General features: G+C 39.4%; 1 protein-coding gene across 5 annotated transcripts in view; it reads left to right on the top strand.

Annotated features, from left to right (window-relative positions):
• ZFAT (zinc finger and AT-hook domain containing) overlaps positions 1-19,133 on the top strand; it is a 79,612-nt gene that overhangs the window by 40,363 nt on the left and 20,116 nt on the right. For 3 of the 5 annotated variants that reach the window (XM_032133918.1, XM_032133929.1, XM_032133943.1), the window contains exons 8-12: positions 2,975-3,062; positions 6,879-7,028; positions 8,889-9,062; positions 14,523-14,611; positions 17,026-17,164. In XM_032133918.1, coding sequence (XP_031989809.1) covers positions 2,975-3,062; positions 6,879-7,028; positions 8,889-9,062; positions 14,523-14,611; positions 17,026-17,164 — 640 coding nt within the window. Of the gene's footprint in view, positions 1-2,974; positions 3,063-6,878; positions 7,029-8,888; positions 9,063-14,522; positions 14,612-16,897; positions 16,986-17,025; positions 17,165-19,133 lie in introns of all 5 variants that reach the window. The other 2 variants (XM_032133938.1, XM_032133950.1) reach the window with 2 other exon arrangements.

Genomic DNA, 19,133 nt, shown 5'->3' with positions numbered 1-19,133 from the left:
AGAAAAATCTTCAAAGGCATTTAAAAGGCAGGCACTCCAGTAAGGCATAGGATAAATAACTTTTGTTATTACCAGAGGAAAACTTGCATGCTGAGAATGTGATTAAGGTATTACTGCAACGTCAGGCTTCAAAGGGCTTCTGTCATCACCTATGGCCAGGGCCCCTGAGAGATGGAGCTGTGGTGCGGGAGACCTTCTCTAGGTCTCTCTGTTGTGGTCTGGGTGCTCTGAAATATCCATTTGCAACAGAGGATTTTTAAAAGCTGTTTTGAGAGTGTTGGGATTACACTGAAGGACTCGCACAAGCTCTCAGAGCAGTGACAGAAGAACACTTCAACATTCCAAGCTAACAGCATGAGCTCTGTGGCACTGGCCTGGATACCCAGCAAGGAAAGGTTTGGTTTTCTGGAGCTTGACAGAGACACTTTGAAGGGACTCAATGCTTGTAGGCACACTCTGTTTGTTACACTACAAAAGATAACCCTTTTGAAGATGACTTCTGCAGAACTTGGTGTAGATAACTTTTTAACTGCTTGAAAAAAGCTCTTGGGGTTATTTCTATATTGAAAAATTTCGTAACCATTGTCTTGTGAAAAGATGTGTTCTCAGCCCCTATCCATTCATGTTGCTCTATAGCTCTTGATGCATTTACTGATTATTTTGATTTTTCCTCTAAGGTTTATAGCCTTGCCTTCCTCAAGAATATTATCAGGAATGTAAAGTTGTAGTTAACAGCACTTCAGTTAAAGTGGTGTGTGTGTAGTGGAGTGCTGAATTTTTTTCTTATTTAACATTTGTCTCAGTGTTTTGGTCACACTGAGAAATACTTAATTCAGTGAGTATTAAAGACCAGCAACACCCAACTGTACATTAAAAGTATACTATTTTTTTTCCTTTATTTATTGTATATTTTGAAATCAGATACATAGCACATTTGAGGAACAGACATCTGTCAACAAATTTTAGCTCAAGAGCCCCTAAGTGATACTGTGCTGGTTTTTTTTATGTGTGCCAAATTATGAATGTGATAATGCAACTCCATCTTTGAAAAGGTGCAAACATTGCTATGGAGCTTTGTTATGATTAATCTACCAATCTTTATTGGAGTAATGTGTTAAGGTAGAAATCCAAAACCATCAGTAGCAGATTTAGTAGTAGGTTATATCATTTGAGAGACCCTAATTCCACAAATTAACAGCTCTTTTTCAAGGTTTTGTCAGCTTTGTAGGCTCCTTGAATCTCTTCCAAAACTTGGCTAGTATTCTCTGTTGTTCTGTTTTTTTTTACTTGAGATTCTTAGGGCTTAAAATGTTGACAGCCCCAACTCCATCATAGCAAGGCCCAGTCCTCAGGGTGGTAATCCTTTCGTAGCTGCCATCCCCAGTCCCTGGTGCAGGTTTTCTCGCAGGAGCAGATGCCTGTCAGCTCAGGCAGAATCCTCCTTGTGCCAGTGCCATATTAATGGCAGTGAGAGCTCCATATCCTACGGTCGTGGGAGTATTTATTTCTATTTCAGCTCAAGAGTTCTAGGGCTACTGCTGGTCTTAAGTTGTACATACTTCAACGTAGGGATTTGTTTCTCAGAGGTACCTGATACTGACTGCAGATGCTGCATCATATTCTAAAACCTGTCTGCCATGAAAACCCATCAATTCTTGCTTTCCTTTCAAGGGAGATGTCCATTTACAGCTGCACAACAGCAGCATCTGGACGATAATGACCCCCTTGTACAGTCCTCCTTGCTATTCAGAGGTGCTCTTTGGTCAAAGGTCAGAAACTGGTAGAGTCCAGGACCCTTAGCCTCCTGTTATCTCCAAATTTCTCATTCATAACACAGGGTTCTGTCTCTTTTTGATCAGTAGTCTTCCTTCCACACTCTTCAAGAAGTATTTCTGTCCTCCTGAAATAAGTACTGAAGTGTCTGTTCTGTGGCTTCAGCTCAGCTTTTCAGAGTTCTCTGTAGTTGGGTAGCTGCACCTCTCCAACCAGGTAATGTGTTACGTGGGCACCAGGACTGACTCGACTTCCTCCATCTGTGGTTTTGATAATTTACTCATAAATTAATCCACTCAGTGCAGAGGTGACTAGGAGCCACTCATTTGATTGAGCATCCAGTGTCAGCAGGTGCTTCTGGAAAGATCAACCTCTCCAATTTATATAATAAGTGGCAAGGTTTAACTTGAATTGGATAATGTACCAATTAATAGAGAAAAGTCCTACATTTTTATGTGGAGTCAGATGCATTTGTAAAAAGCATGAAAACTGCAATTAGACTAAAATTTCATATAGGAAGAAATTTTATCAAAACTCTCCAGTTGAACTTGATTGATAGTGTTAAATCTGTTATAACATCAGAAACACTGAGAAAATTCCACAGTAGTCTGTAAGTCTTTAAATCAAAATGGTAGAATAAGACTTTTATCAGTAATTCGTAAAATGCTGAATATTTATAAAGTAGTTAGAAATGTAGGCACTGAATAAAGTAATGGTATCTGTCATTGTTAACTCTGCTGCTCAATTTCAGGCCATATTATAAATCCACATGGTGGTGGCTGTCTTCAGCAGGGTAAGATCTGATCCTTAGGTTTCAGAAGGGTTGACTTGTGGGGAAAAAAAAAAAAAGAGAAAAATCCTAAATATTACTGCTTACATCAAATACATTTTCTTCTATTACGCGACTTGATTTTTCGACTCGTGATTTTCTACACAGTTAGTCAGAAGATAATGCTTACATTTATTGTGCATATTCTCATCTGCTGTAACTTGGGGCCCTGTATTCATGAGGATTAATGATGTGCTTAGATTCTTTTAATATTTCTCCTTCACTTATTTCACTATAAATGCCTTCATTTTTTCCTTAAAAACCAAACCTTGAATTATAACTTTGTTGAGAACCATGTATTACTGAATAATGACTATAGTGATTATACCAGTAGACTGATAATGCAATCTCTTTCTTTCTTTCTCATTTAAGGATAAAAAGAGTTATTCCTGTCCTGTGTGTGAGAAGTCATTTTCTGAAGATCGACTTATAAAATCTCACATCAAGACAAATCACCCTGGTAAAAAAAATCAAGGAAAATTTCTCAGTCTATTGCAGTGAATGGATAAGGGTTTAGAATGAGCAGTGTAATGTGATTATATTCCTAAGAAAGAGAAGAGTCTATTTTTAATTCAACGGGTTTAGAGTAAGAATTGTGTTGGTTTTGCAGGTGTTAGAATTTAGAGTGAAAAATGTTACTGTTTGAGCACGTGTGTTGTGGAGTGTCAGGTAATTGTGCTAAGAAATCTGTCTTCATCAGGCAAAGGGTGAATTCAAATTAAGCATTAGGAGGTTTGGGATCAGGCATGTAGACATCCTGTAGCAACCCAGGAGGTGTAAAATTCTCACTGGCCTTACATGACTTGACAGAAATGCATTTAGTGGTCATTATTTGTCTGTAGGTGACTGATGGGAATGCAGAGCTGGCCCTGTGTGTGCCCGGGTCCTGTGGGCTGGGCTGTACCCCCAGGGCCAGCTGGAGTCTGCAGCAGGGCTCCTGCTAGAACCAGCTGGGCTGTGGTGTGGCCAGTAGTAATCTGGAGCTGGCAAGCTTGGCTGGATCCAGCAAACTGCTCCAAGTTCTGTTTATACCTTGCATTCTGGTGCCCTGATTTATCAGTGCAAGTACAAGATACCATGAATGTGGTGAGTCAGTGTGCTGTGCCTGAGTAAACAACCTCTTCTCAGATCTTGGGAATTCAATGCCAAAATGCTGGTGTGGGGGCTGATTTAAACCTGGCTGATGTGAATTCGGCAGAGCCACACTGGTGTGTCCCTAATTTCCTCCTCCTCAGGATCTGTGTTATGTTGGATAGAAAGCCCCACTGCTACTGTGGAGGAGGGAGAGGTGACATTTTCATTAACTCAGCTACAGTGCTCCTTATCACCTGACATAATTGGATACAAAGAAAGAAAACACTGGCCATGCTCAGACTGATTCTGAGGAAAAAAAAATCCTATTAAAATGACTTTTCTTGTCTTTCTTGTCATAGTACAGGATAATAGGTAAAGCAGTAGTTTATCTTCTTACTGCCACTAGATAGTGCTAGACCCGTGTTTTAAACAATTTCCTTTGCTTTAATTTCATACTTAACTCCCACTTCAGCTCTTTAGTTACTAAACCTCTTTATTTGCAGACCACTCCAGAGCAGTCTGGTTGGAGGGCTTGTCGTACGTCAGAGGACATGTCTGATGCAGGAAATTGAGATGAGAAAAGGCTTCTGAGCTATACTGTAGTCAGGAGGTATAACACCAGTAAGCATAGAAATTGAATCTCAAGAACTGTGCCCTTAAAGCCTTCGTGCTGCCTCAGCCAGGGAGCACAGGAGACCTCCCTGAATAACAGGATCTGTGAACTGGCAGGACATTAAGTTCTGTGCCCTTACATGTTGCCATTAGCCTGAAGTGGTCCACTGACTGCTGAATTATCAGTGTATGCTGTGTCTGAGGTCCAGAAATATCAGTTAACTCTGGAACCCTGAAGTACGAAACTCATGGATTTAAATACTTCTGAACAACTTATTTGGTATCTGAATCCCTCTAAAAAAAGTATAGTGTAATTTTTTTTTTGATCCAAGTGGGTCTTTTAAGCTCTTATAATAGATGTAAGGCTTAAAAAGAAAATCTGCACTATTATTTTGTGGTTTTGTTTTTCATTCATGTATCACAGGCGAATAGAGCTTAAAGGCAGAATAGCAGATTTATTAGATACATCTCTGTGGTACTAAAAAAATAATACATCTAAGATATGCCTGTGCAATAGTTATGCAACAAGCCTGTCTTAATATATGGAGGAGAATTACTGTACAAATCTATTTCATTTCTGTGAATTTTCTCCTTGTATTCAGGAGGAAATCCTTTATTTGTACACCATACCTAATTACGAGCCAAATAAATGTGAGGAGTCTGATGGTGTAAGCTATTAAATACTGCAGTGGCACGAGTGCAATTATTTTCAAAAATGTAAATGAACATGAATAAAGATGAAAGGAAAAATGAGTACTGTTAAGAGGAATTGAATTTTAAAACAACATATCAAAAATTAATTCAAACAAACACGTTCATATTTATCATTAAAATGTTATTTTTAGAACTCCCCCTCTCCTTCCTTTCTTAGTATTATTCAGCATTCCCCCCCCTTCCTTGTCTCTTCTGTTTCATCAAGTAGAAAGTATGCAATTATAAAGTACTCCTTCCTCTTCTATATTTGCAGAGGAGTTGAATTTTGGTCCCATGAAGATAGTGAGACAAAAATCTCTGTAGGCTTTGGCAGAGACGTATTTCAAACCAAAGAGATAAGAGAGCTTGGCTTTATTACCCAATGATTTTAGTATGCAGCAGTGAAGGAGGAGTCCTGGGTTCTGGTCCCAGCTCTCTAGAATTATCTACCTTTCATCCACTGTCTGATTTAATGTGATATTTCTTAATAGTTCTGAGACATGAGAGGCATCAGCTTCCATAGCTCCCCACTGAGCAGACATCCTAGCCTGCAGTCAGGATTGAAGGATCTAAGCCAGGAAAGGCAGATGAGGGTTCAGACTTACGGCTGTATTTTTCTTTTTTGGGTACTTTAGAACTTATCTCTGCTCAGTTCATGGGCTTTTATAGTTCCCTTTTGAGGTTGTTTTCCCTGTGCATATGAGTTCAGGCAGGATTTTTGTGATTCCATTCTGGGACCAATGATCAGGAGACAAAGTGATTTTGGTAAAAGTCTAAGTTTAGACAGGAACTTTCAAATTTATAAGATGTGGGGCATGAAACATCACCAGCTCTTATGTCTTAAGGTTTAGATTGCATGAGTGTTTTACTTTCATTAAGTCAAGAGATAGCATTTCATTCATCTGATGTGCATTGAGCAATTTGATTTATTTTTAAAAGCATCTGGCAATGTTTTCATTATGCGTCTGGGCCACTTTAATTTAAACTTCATTATTTTGAACTTTTTCATTGTGACAACCAAAACATTATCTCTCATGAAGGAAATACACAGAATTGAGTGTGTCTAACTTGAATAAGAAAAGGCCAGGAGAGGAATCTTAATTGCTGTCTTCAGCAATCTAATTAAAAAGAAGGCAGAGGCAGATTTTTCTCTACAGCTCTTTCAGAGCTGTACAGTGAAGGGATGTGAGTTGAAACAAGGAGATTCTGATTAGAACTAGGAAAACAGTTTTGTCTGTAAAGGTGGTCAAACACTGGAATGGGCCAAGAGAGGCTGTAGAATCTGCATCCTTGGATATGTTCAGAATAGGACTGGAAATGACCTCAAGCAACTTGATCAAACTTCGAAAATGGAACTGTAAAGTTGACCCTGCTTGGAGTAGGTGACTTCAGAGGTCCTTTCCAGTCACATATATTCCACGAGTCTGGTTTTGAATTTAAAGTGCCTGATTATCAGCATTCTGACCATTGTAGATGTGGCTGAAATGAATTGTCAGATTCGTGACATCGAAATCTGGGGTGAAATCTTGAATAAAACTTCGAAAATATTGAAGAAAAAAGTGCCAATTTAGCTTACTGGAAATATTTATAGTCAGAAAATGATCTTTTGTGCCAGTGGCACAATCAAATTTTTTTTTATATTAAAAAATATATTTTTTTTAAACAGGCAGTGAGGACAGTGAGTTCACAGATCAGGAGAGAAAGGACAGAGCATCCTAGAAGGCCTAAAGGAAAAAAAAGTCCTTGTGCTCTTTGTTTAAGTCAGTTTTGAGTGGGAGTAGGGGAAATAGAGCTTTTAAAAAACTGGACTGAATCAGGATCTAGCTCTTCAATATTATTTACAGAATAAATTCCCTCATGTCCTTCTGTTTCTTACTATCTTTTGCATTTCTCTCAGAGGTTTCAATGACTACTATTTCTGAGATTCTTGGCAGAAGAGTTCAGCTGAAAGGACTTATTGGAAAACGAGCTGTGAAATGTCCCCACTGTGATTTTTATTTTATGAAGAATGGATCAGACCTTCAACGTCATATTTGGGCTCATGAAGGTAAAACTCTGGTTTTACACTTTTGGGCATATAACGAGTCTCATATTCCACTGGAGCTTTGCTGACATAAAAAAAACCAGATTCAAGTTTATTTCTATAGCCAAATTACAAACTATAAGCTACATTGGAGATTAATTAATTAGTTTAATGGATTCTGGATCACATGTGGAACTGCACACTCAGAATATGAAGAGACAATTTAAATGTTTTATAAAAATTAATAAAAATCGGATGCAATTTTTTTCCAAAACTCATTCATAAACATCTGTAAAGTATTCTATGGGAGTAAGGAGGAGTGAATTAAAAACATGCTCAGTATTTTAAAACAAGTAATTTTCTGTAGCATCTTACGAGTCACTGCTGCTCCTTTCACATTTGTCCAAAAATCCTTGGTCTGGAAATCTGTTAGTAAACCAACTGAAATCCAATTGCTTTGATGTATACATATAAATTCTGTGAGTATTTTAATTAAATCATGCAGAGCATGGCAGCTAGCTGCACAGACACAGACAGTGATCAAAATCCCCTAAGATAATGCTCATCATATTTATGACTTTTTAAGGGAGAAATTCCAGTAATGTGGCAACACCTGGGTTAAAAATGCCTAGAATTTAAATCTTTAGACAGTAAAATCTTGTGTCTATCAAGTCTGTGTATTTTAATAAAAGGTTGAAGACTGCTTACATGGTCTTTGGTCATGTTAATAATCTCTGGGACAGACTGCCCATGCCTTTGGGTTCTTTAGCCATCGCTCTGCATAAAGGGGGTAATGGGATTTGGTGTTCTCAAGCTGGTATCTTGTTTTCAAAGTGTTCCCATATAGGTAGTTCAGCATTTTTGTTTAAATGCTCTAAGTTTTCCTGCCTGCGTAGCATAGCAGGGGTCCTCTCCAGTGGCCTTCATTAAGGAATTTAGGTAAGGCAGAATGCAGGTTAGAGCAATTCCTTGTGTATTCCGTAGACAGAGTTCTTTTATTCTGACTGGAACTGGGAACCCATGTCATGTAACTAGCAGGAGAAAGAGGTGAATAGAAATTTATTCCCAAATGAAAGTGTGCAATCAAGTCTGCTTAAAGCAGACTGTAATTCCTCATGCTTGTACATCTAGTTTTAAGGTCACGAGTATCAATCTAAAATGTGCAGACCCTCATGCAACTGTTGAACTACTCTGCCAGTTCAGATTTATTCAGCTTTTCTTTGAAGGATTTACTTTGTTCTTACAGACCTTTTGTTATGTGACACACTGGATATCTCTCAACATGCTTTGGACAGTTTGAGGGAAGTGAAGTTTTAAGTGCTTATATCTTACTGAGAGCCCAGGCAATACCACTGCCTGACCCATTAGCAAATCTGACACTAGTTAACAATAAAACACAGTTTGCACATTTAACTTATGCTTTAACTACCTAATGAAGCAGTCCTCCTTACCACAGGTTGCTTCTTTGTTGTAAACAGTGTAGTAAACAGAGAATGATAGTTATTTGAAGCTATTCAGAGGGAGATATTTACACCAGCTAGGCATCACTGCAGGCAGTCTGGAGTTTACTTCTAAATGAAGGATAGGCATAGCAAGACCCAATTATCAGTACTGCCTGGCTAAACTCAGTACCTGGCTTCAGTAGAGCAATATTCAATTCTAAAAGACTCCTCCTTTCGCTTAACAGTTAAGTGATGCTTAACAAGCTTGGCATCATTTACACAGAAGCTGTAGATGAAATTTTTTATTTGTAGAGATCCAAATTTTGAATGTTTCTCTTTGACCATGTTGCTCACATGATGTGAAATTTCTTTCAAGCAAATGTCCAGCCTCTCATGGAAAGGCACAGCCTGCTTGTTTCATGGTATAATTTTTCATGTTTAGGTGTCAAACCCTTCAAATGTTCCCTCTGTGAGTATGCCACTCGCAGCAAGAGCAACTTGAAAGCCCACATGAATCGTCACAGCACGGAGAAAACGCACCTTTGTGATATGTGTGGGAAAAAGTTCAAATCAAAGGGCACTTTGAAGAGCCATAAACTCCTTCATACTGCTGATGGTAAGTGCATGTTTATTAAATCTATTTTAGGACAATAAATATTGGTTGTACAACAGGCCTCATTAACAAATGTTTTACAGTTGAACACTTAAGTATGATTTACAGGTTTTGTTTATTCTCAGGAGACACCATTTGGAAAACAGTTCAAAACTTTGAAAAACTGCAGCGGGTTCAGTTCGTAAACCGGGCAGAAACACCAATTAGAGTGTAGTGGTTTGGTCCAAAATGCTCAGTATTTACCTTCTGTGAGGTAAGAATTAGGAGAAAGCAAAGCAGGCACAAAACTTAAAAGAATATAAAGAACTTTATTAATGGACCTAAAAGAAAGAAAAAAAAAATCAGACTAAACCTTCAGAACACTTCTCCTCCCCCCACCTTTCTCCCTTCTCCCACTGACAATGTAAAAAGACAACCCTTGAGATGTTCAGTCAGTTTACCACTTCTATAATAACCTTTTTCAGTTCACTTAGGGAGAGGAGTCTCTCTTGCTCATGCTGTGGAGGCATCTCCACAAGAAGTTCTCTTCATGGCTTCAATGTCACAGCAAGACAGCCGCCCGGGTTGGTTCTCTGCTCGCATCATGTGAGAGTCCCTTCCCCCGACTTGCAGCTTTTCCCACAACTGCTTTCGAGGGTCCAATCTTGAGCTACTGGGCTACCATTTTAAGGTTGAGCTGTTCAGGAACAAAGGTTCTCTTCATCCATCTCTGGGAGCATCTTCATCTCTAGGAATAGAGGCCTTCCCTCTTCCCTGGGAGCAAAAGGATCCTCATGAAATTACAGCTACTGTCATTTGCTTATTTCAGCACAAGTACTTCTGCTCACAATTACAGTTTGAGCACTCATGAAATTACATGCTTTCATGAAATTACAACAGGTACTCTGATATATCATAGTCCATCACCACCATAGCTTTACAACAGAATTTCAGCTTCTAAGCATCTCCTCTTTCTCCTCCCTCAGGGTTTCAGCTCTTCCTTCTTCCCTGACTTTGGTGTCTTTATGGTGTTGACTAGGGAGAGAATTGATGTCTGCAGGCTTCATCTGTTCTGGGGGAAACTTACAGCACTAAAAGGGTTAATCTCAGCTGGGCCTTGCAGCTGGAATTCCCTTATCACTGTTGGTCACATGATCTTTGCCGGACAGCGGGGCATCGATCTCAGATGAGCCCCGGCTGCACCAGGAGTTGCCTGGATGGAACAGGGCTGTGGGGGGCTGTGGATGGAACAGGGCTGTGGATGGAACAGGGCTGTGGGGGGCCTGGATGGAACAGGGCTGTGGGGGGCTGTGGATGGAACAGGGCTGTGGATGGAACAGGGCTGTGGGGGGCTGTGGATGGAACAGGGGGGCTGTGGATGGAACAGGGTTGTGGGGGGCCTGGATGGAACAGGGGGGCTGTGGATGGAACAGGGCTGTGGGGGGCTATGGATGGAACACGGGGGCTGTGGATGGAACAGGGCTGTGGGGGGCTATGGATGGAACAGGGGGGCTGTGGATGGAACAGGGTTGTGGGGGGCCTGGATGGAACAGGGCTGTGGGGGGCTATGGATGGAACAGGGCTGTGGGGGGGCTGTGGATGGAACAGGGCTGTGGGGGGCTATGGATGGAACAGGGGGGCTGTGGATGGAACAGGGCTGTGGATGGAACAGGGCTGTGGGGGGCCTGGATGGAACAGGGGGGCTGTGGATGGAACAGGGCTGTGGGGGGCTATGGATGGAACAGGGGGGCTGTGGATGGAACAGGGCTGTGGGGGGCTATGGATGGAACAGGGGGGCTGTGGATGGAACAGGGTTGTGGGGGGCTATGGATGGAACAGGGGGGCTGTGGATGGAACAGGGCTGTGGGGGGCCGGGATGGAACAGGGCTGTGGGGGGCTATGGATGGAACAGGGGGGCCTGGATGGAACAGGGGGGCTGTGGATGGAACAGGGTTGTGGGGGGCCTGGATGGAACAGGGGGGCTGTGGATGGAACAGGGCTGTGGGGGGCCTGGATGGAACAGGGGGGCCTGGATGGAACAGGGGGGCTGTGGATGGAACAGGGTTGTGGGGGGCCTGGATGGAACAGGGGGGCTGTGGATGGAACAGGGCTGTGGGGGGCCTGGATGGAACAGGGCCGCACGGCTCCAGGATGCTGTGTCCTGGCCCGGCCCGGGCTGAGCAGGGCCTGGCCCCTCTGGGCCGCATGGGTCCCCCCCAGTTACCTGTCCCAAGGCCGGAAGCAAGAGACAGCTTTTCCAGGGTTTGTCCATTCTTAAATGTGGACCACAGAGGCGTGTCAAGCTAAAGAGTGGCTTTTAAAGTGGCTTAAAAAGTTGCCAGCATTCAAACTAGCCAGTTGATAGGTTCTGTCAGGTCATAGAGGAAGCTGTAAGCACCTCTTTGCAAGAGAATCACTTCTGTAGCTATGCTAACCCATGACAAAAACTAATTTCTGTGAAAGACAGACAGCTGTCTCTGAAATACTAGGTTTTTCTGAAATTTTGTGTTTTCTGAAATTTATATGCCTTCCTTGTTCTTACAGAAAATGGTTGATCTCAATACATCAAAAATAATTGGTAGTTTGAAATTGCCGATAGTTCTATATTTAAGTCTCTTACTGTTTTGTTCTATGAGAATATTGTTAGGATCCTGATGGCAAATCCAGCAGCCCAGCAGACACAAGGCCCTGTCCTGATGTCTGATCAGCCAGTGGCAAACCTGGGCACTGACTCTCTACAGTCTCACATGCAGCACCTTATTTGCCCTGCAGTTTTAATATTTCTGTGATGATAACTGTAAAAAGCAAGATGCACATCCAGAAAAGTACCCCATTTTATATCAAAAGTTAGAGCACAACAATACTTTATTATTCTGTGATTATCAAATTGAAGTAAATTATTTAGCAGGATAAGTTGTACAGACCTTCACTATGACTTAGTAGCTTGATCTTTGTTACTCATGCAACTCTGTGAAACCTCATTCCACTTTTTGTTGACCATTTCATTTCCATTCTTTCTTTTTTTTTCCTTCAAATTACATCTTCACAGAAAGCAGACAATGCTCTGTTACATTTTTAGAATGTATATGAAGTTTCTGTGTCAGAGATATTAAGTAATGCTTATGTCTGTGTGTTCAAGTGAGAGAGAATCCCCTTTACATCAATATGCTACATTACAGGAAGATTATAGTTACTGTTTTATTACCGAAGTTACTGCAGAAATACTGTGAGTTAGTAAATCACTTGTTACTCAAAAAGTACTTTCCAGTATTTTGAAATAACTTGGTCAGTAACAAGTAGGTGTGGCACATGCATCTAAACTTCATATGCAAGAATCAAGATTTTACTTACCAAATGCAGTCCTCAGCTGATTCCTGGCTGGGAGAAGGAGGCAGGTTGTTGTGTTTGAATGAAAAGGAAATTTCAAGCATGATCAGTCTATAAAGAAAAATTAAAAGGTCTCTTTCTATGTCCCTGTAAAGTAAATCACTACATGGGGTTTAATTTCAAAACCTTTCTGTTTTGTTTTCACCATCTGGCATGATCAAATATTCAGCAATGAAAGTTGAATTTTTTTCACCTGTTAGTTACATTTCTTGAACAAAATCTATGTGTGTGTAAGTCATTACTGCAATTCATCTGAGGCTGCTTTGAATTTTGGCACTGTTAAGAATAGTGCCACAGTTGAGCAGGATCTCGCCATCTCTGGGTTGGGTTTAAAAGTGTGAAATTAGCTTTAAATATTGAAATCCAAGTGAAGAGCTATGTTCTCTTACAAATAACTGCTAGGTCAGGCTGAAACCTTGACTCTAGAGGCATTGTTATTACCAGGAGCCTTCTTTATCTGGCTTCAAACTCATCATCTTCTGGAATAACTGTGGTGACTTCTAGTGGAAGGTGTCCTAGCCCATCACAGGGGGGTTGGAACAAGATGACCTTTAAAGTCCCTTCCAACCCAAACCATTCTATGACTCTGTGTTCCTTTTTGATGAACCTCCGTTTTTGACTGGTACAAATAAATCCAAGACTTAGGCTCTTTTGCCTTGCTTTTCACAATTCCAAAACTGTTACAGGAAATTCCTCATACATTTGAAGGGTGAGTTTTGCCATTGGCTCCAGTGGAAACAGGATCTCACTGTCTGTGGAGTCTTAAGTAATATTCCTCACTACGTCCACCCCAACAAACTTCTCATGCATTTCAAACCGCTGTGAAAAAAGAAGAGAACGTTTGTCACCAGGAATGTGGTTTGTCAGGGGACTTTCAGCCTCTTGAGCGACAGCTTCTCTTTGCTCAAGGTCCCTTCCTGAAGTGACAGCACTGCAAAAGTTCCTACCAGCACACACCTAGTGTTCTTCAGTTATTTCATGAATAAGTGAATCTGAAAGATGTTTCACTGTTCATGAGTCTTGTCTTACTGACTTATGAATCCAAGCAATTTTTGTTCAAATATCACAGCCCTGCAAGGTCAGTTTAAGCAGTGGAATATAAAGTAGTTTTGTGTCTGATTTATTCTTTTCCAGAAGACAGACTTCTCAAGAGCGACATGATAGAAAGCAATTCTGTAGCCCAGGGTCATTACTGTTTGTGAGTAGAAGCAAACCAAAAAGCCTAGTTTTCATTATTTTATTTAGATACCAGAAGGTTCTTCTTAGCCGTGTTTTATAGAAACTTTCACACTTAGTATAAAATGCTTGTAACTTTTTACATCAGGATCTGGAATCTAAAGAAACCCCATTTCTTTGTGATAATACAGAATATTCTCTATTCTACTTTACTTTTTGCTTCTTTTGCTTTTAGAGTAGTTTCTAGCATATCCTTATTGCACGTCAGTCAAATACGATTTGCCAGCCATGCTTATTTAATTCAGGGATGAAGTCCTTCTGTATTTAATGCACCTTGTAATTTGGCTGGAGGTAGCAGCCCTGATAGAATCTTAGAGGCAAAATAAGGAGAAAGGGGGTATGAAACCCAGAGAATAAAAAGAAGGAAATCGTGTGCATTTAAATCATAAGGGAAAAAATAAATTAGTGAGAGAGACTGCTTTGAAGGGAAAATGTATTTGAATCATAGCAATTCAGTGTTATGGACAGAAATAAATAAAACCATGTGAGCATGATCAAACATGGGTGTTTTAAGGATTTCCAAGTGTGCTTTACAAATAGCAAAGTAGCTGTGCCTGCAGCTGTAAATAATGGATTTCCTCCTTTCATTTAGGGTGCACTATAACAATTCTTTTTCTTCTTTCCCAAGTGACTATCCCAGGAGAATCCAGAGTGTTTAATGCTTACAATTTAAAGATTGCACTCAGGCCTTTTTTCCTCCCATACTCTGCTCTTAGCTCTATTTAACCAAAGTTTTGCAGAGCAAGCGCCAGACTTCTCGTATTGTTCATTCTTAGCATTTTGGAATTTATGGGGAAATAGAATCAGTAGTTTTCTAAACTTAAATAGAAAAAGTTATTCCATTTCCTATTCCCATTTCAGGAAAGCAGTTTAAATGCACAGTGTGTGACTATACAGCTGCCCAGAAACCACAGCTCCTACGTCATATGGAACAACACGTCTCTTTCAAGGTAAGAAAACATATAAATCGTGCTTAAAGTTATTAGGAAATACAGAGAACTTCAGATAACAATATTAAAACTGGCACATTTTCCTGTTTGGTGACAATTAACAGTATATAAATACTTTAATATTTTAGAAATTTTGACTTTATATTCAGACTTTTGAGATAGGGTTATTTTGTTCATGACCAATTTGTAATTAGTAGTTTTACTTGACAAAAATATCTGTGTGTTGCAATATGAAACAAGCATTATTGGGTTTGATTGTCAGTCCTTGAGAGAGTGGATTTAATATGTACCTTAAAATGTCCTAGGGAGGCATGAAAGCAAATTCCCTATATCACTGTTCATTGCCCACCTTAATTTTCCCTGAAGATTGCCAGTCTGTTGTACTGTAGATGAGTTCATATATTTGAAGAAAATTGAAGAGAATTAATTTTAAAACAGCCCATTTATCTGAAACATGCATTGGAAAGAGTTTTGAAAATTGTTAATGCTTCTGTGAAGTATTGAAATTAGAGATACAGTTTATTTTAATAAATGGTAGTACGGTTTTATTTCTAAATTTCACATTGGTTCTCAGCATGATAGCTCTTAATGTATTGTCAATTGTTATATTCAGTAAATAGGAATTATACTAGCTTCTTTTCCAGAAAAAAAAGTATTTTGTATTTATGAAAATGTTCATTTTAATGTGAGGCTTTATCTTGACAATAAGCATATTTCTTACTGAAAACATCATACTATTTTCATAAGTAACATCTTTCATTATCTAACAGATCATCGTACTTCTATAAAGAGTACACTGCAGGCATTCTTAACAAGAGCCATAAAGCAGAAAGGCAAGCAGTCTTTTCAATGATGATTTAAGTTTTGGAAGACAAAACAAGTCATCGAAAGAGATGATACATTTTGAACAAATAATTTTTCTTTCTTAAGTATGTGGTTTTGCTCCGGACTTACATTTTTAAAGGATTTTTTGTAAATGGAAATACATAATTTTCCTTTTTTGATGGCTAAAGTGATGAATGTACTCACAGTGCAGTTCTTGAAATGTAGCTGGTTCTGACCTCGGGATCTGCTTGCACATAAGTGTGGCAATTTAAGGCATTGTCAAGAGTACTGACCACTGGATCAGATCAATCAGAAGTATTTGTGTAAAGGAGTTAAAAAAATGTTTGCCTCCTTCTAGGACAGTTGTTTTCATGCTTATGAGACTCAGAGAAATGTCACTACTTACGTGATCTAATTATCCTTTAATCCATCATATTTCCCAGCTCCATGAATTTGCAATCCTGCTGTCCAATAGCAGGTGACATGTGTGACTTGCACAAGAGAGTGCTACAAGAACACAGCAGTCTGTCTGGATTACTGTCTTTTAAAAATGACAGTTTCAGCAATAGACAGTACCCATCTCTGAAATATTGAGTAGCTGAATGTTACAGTACTGTCTGAAGTGTAAGGTTAAGGGAGTCTGAACATCACTTTTCTTCCTTATTTTTGCTGTTTGGAGCCTGAAGGAAGAGCGTGAGCAATGAGCTTAGGAGAGTGTTCTAATTAATGGACCCTGACATTTCTCTGCTTTAAATTCAGCTCCTAGATGAACATTTCTGTACCAACCATTTTCTGCTGAGCAGCTTTAGGTGGGGCTGCTGTGCATGAGACATTTTGCATCCCATTCTCAGGTATTTGACTTTTCCCTGAGGACTTTGGTCAATGTCTGCATGCTTTTCCAGGACCTAATGATTGTGTCAAGCTTCCTATAACTGTGATAACTGTCAGAAAGTTATTCTCAAAGGTTAACTTTAGGCTCAGATGTTTGTTTTCCTCATTTTTTTTCCTTAGGAATTTGTCTCCCTGTCAGTTGAAGAGAGACGTGTTCTTAAAAAATTAATTAATTTAGTTGCCAAAACTAGCTCACCAAATGGTCATAGAATTGCAAATTCCAGGGAAAGGTGAAAGAAAAGGGAAAGGGGAAAGGAAAGAAAAAATTAAAGGAAAGGGAAACCTGTTAAATTAGATTGACTGTACAACCATGTTGTAGTTTCAGTTATTTTAGTTGTCTTGCTCCCCTCTTTCAGTCCAAAGCTCACAACAGCTGAGTAATTTCATAGTAGACAGTCTCCATATGGTCAGACCTGTTATCATCAATTATGAAAGCACACAATTTACTGAATTACAGAAACTGTGTAATAATCTTACAATATTGAGAATACTTGTTGTCTTGCACATAATAAAAAGTACCAAATTTAGGCAATGTTTAGTTACACTTTCCATTTATGTTGAATTTCGGAGGGTCTCCTTGAAAGATGCCTAAGCCAGAAATGGACATGGTTTCTTGGGATCAAAACATTGCAGCTTAGACCTGTATCTCCTGTTAAGGGTGAGGAAATACAGTCCAACATTTTCCTTTTTGCTCCCAGCCCTTCCGCTGTGCACACTGCCACTATTCCTGCAATATCTCTGGTTCCCTCAAGAGACATTACAACAGGAAACATCCTAATGAAGAATATGTCAATGCAGGGTCTGGGGAGCCTGCAGCTGAAGCCCTTATCCAACAAGGTACATCTCCACCATATAAGATTTGTTATATTTTTTTGCTGAAGCAAACTTGGTGTGAAGATAAACTTTTGTGCAATATGTGTTCCTCAGTTTATTGGGTGTTTCATGATAAATCGTTATTCCTTTTTAGTAATTTGGAAACGGCCACCTTTTACCCTTCATTCAGAGTCCTTTGTTCCTGGTTTTTAAGGGTGTGTGAACCAAAGTTTTGTTTGACCTTGCCTGTGCTGTTTGTTGTTGCATACATTTATCATTGACACTTGTCTCTTTCTGTAAGTAAAGGATCACTGTCTGTTGAAATGAATGATAAATTTCTACCATTCTGCTGATAAATTTCTGTGACAATTCTGCAAGGTTGAACTTGAGGTAAGGTTGAGCAAACACAAGGAAAGAGACTGAAGAGTAAATAGCAGCAAATCATTCCCCCACTAGAAAAATCTGGGGTAAAAGGAGAGTACAGGTAAAACAGGTTAGGAATTGTTATGCTCACAATCTTGCTTATGGGCAAAGGAAGCATGTCTGTGTAAATAACCCAAGACTTTATTAGTAGTATAACAGAAATCTTAACATTCTAATTTAAAATTTATCTGACTCACATGAGTAGCTTTGCTGTTACACACTGGGTAGATGAACCAAAGCAAAACAACTGATAATGCAGTCAGGTATGTTTTTGGGTGTCAAGCTGCTTCAGTTCTACTGCCTGGTGTGAGGAATATTGAGCAAGAAGAGGAGAAAGCCAGATTATGTATTAAAGTGTGTTGAAAATACTTTAATTCTTGGTAAAAGTAAGTTTTCTTCTTTGTTACTCATAATTTTAGAAAGTGTTTTCCCTATTTTTTAATAGAAACTATGAACAGTTTAATAATATCTTTTGAAATCTTCAGTTTCTGATTTCATTGAAGAGGAACAGAGACCAAAGTAATGCTGTTGTATTAGATAATGAATTAAATATAATTCTTCTAAGGTTACATTATTTCTAAATGGGATTTCCGAACCATTCATCTAACACATAACATTTATCTATTGAAGGCATTAATCCATGTTAAAATACTGAAATCATGACACAGAGAAAGATAACTCAATCTGAGACTCTCCTCTTAAACTTGCACTGTGAGGGGGAAAAGTGTAACTACAATAAGTAATGGGTCTGTGTTGTTTTTATATAACATTTCGTTGTTTCCTTTTTGTCAAAAAAACAAATAATTTTAAAAGTAAATATCTATAAATTTCAGGGTAGGAATATATAGTATAATTTAACAATTATTTTCACAGACAGTGTAAGTCCATGGGGAGCCTGCAGTTGTTTTAAGGAAGTAGTATTTGCTTGGTCAGTATTCAGAGCCTCTATTTTGTGGTCACCCAGATGAAGGAAGAACTGTGCATTATAGGGAGCTTTGTTTAACTTCCCAAATATCTGAACACTGCAAGGAATTATTTGTCTGTAGCCACTCTTAGGAATAGGTATCAGAGAATGAATTCTCTTAGTATAAATTAGGGATCATACTTGCAATGTCTTGAACAAATAAAATTAATCATGAGCTGATTAGGCTTTCCCTTTGGGAGCCAGATAAATGCACTTCTGAAAATAATTCTTTTCCACTGAAACAAACAACTGTAATGTTGTTGAGATGCAAGAGTAGCCTTAAAATGGAGACATTAGGGTGAGATGTGAGAGAAGAGCCTTTAACTTTTTCTGTGGTGGATATCCTTTTTCCACCACATTGGAACATTGGACAGTGATTAACAGGATGAAATTTAACAAGTTCAAGTGTCAGATTCTCCTTAGGATGGAGTAATGCCTGGCACAGGTCTAAGTAGGGAGATCAGCCCTGCAGATGGGGATCCAGGAGTGCAGGTTGGCAGCAGCTCTCCAGGAGCCAGCAGTGAGCCCTGGCACGCCTGGGGGCAAACCCCATCCTGGGGTGCATTGAATGCAGCATGACCAGCCAGGAAAAATGAGGATTATCCT

Source organism: Corvus moneduloides, chromosome 1, assembly GCF_009650955.1.
Source record: "Corvus moneduloides isolate bCorMon1 chromosome 1, bCorMon1.pri, whole genome shotgun sequence".
NCBI classification, from domain to species: Eukaryota; Metazoa; Chordata; class Aves; order Passeriformes; family Corvidae; genus Corvus; species Corvus moneduloides.
This window is presented reverse-complemented; position numbering and strand designations above follow the sequence as displayed.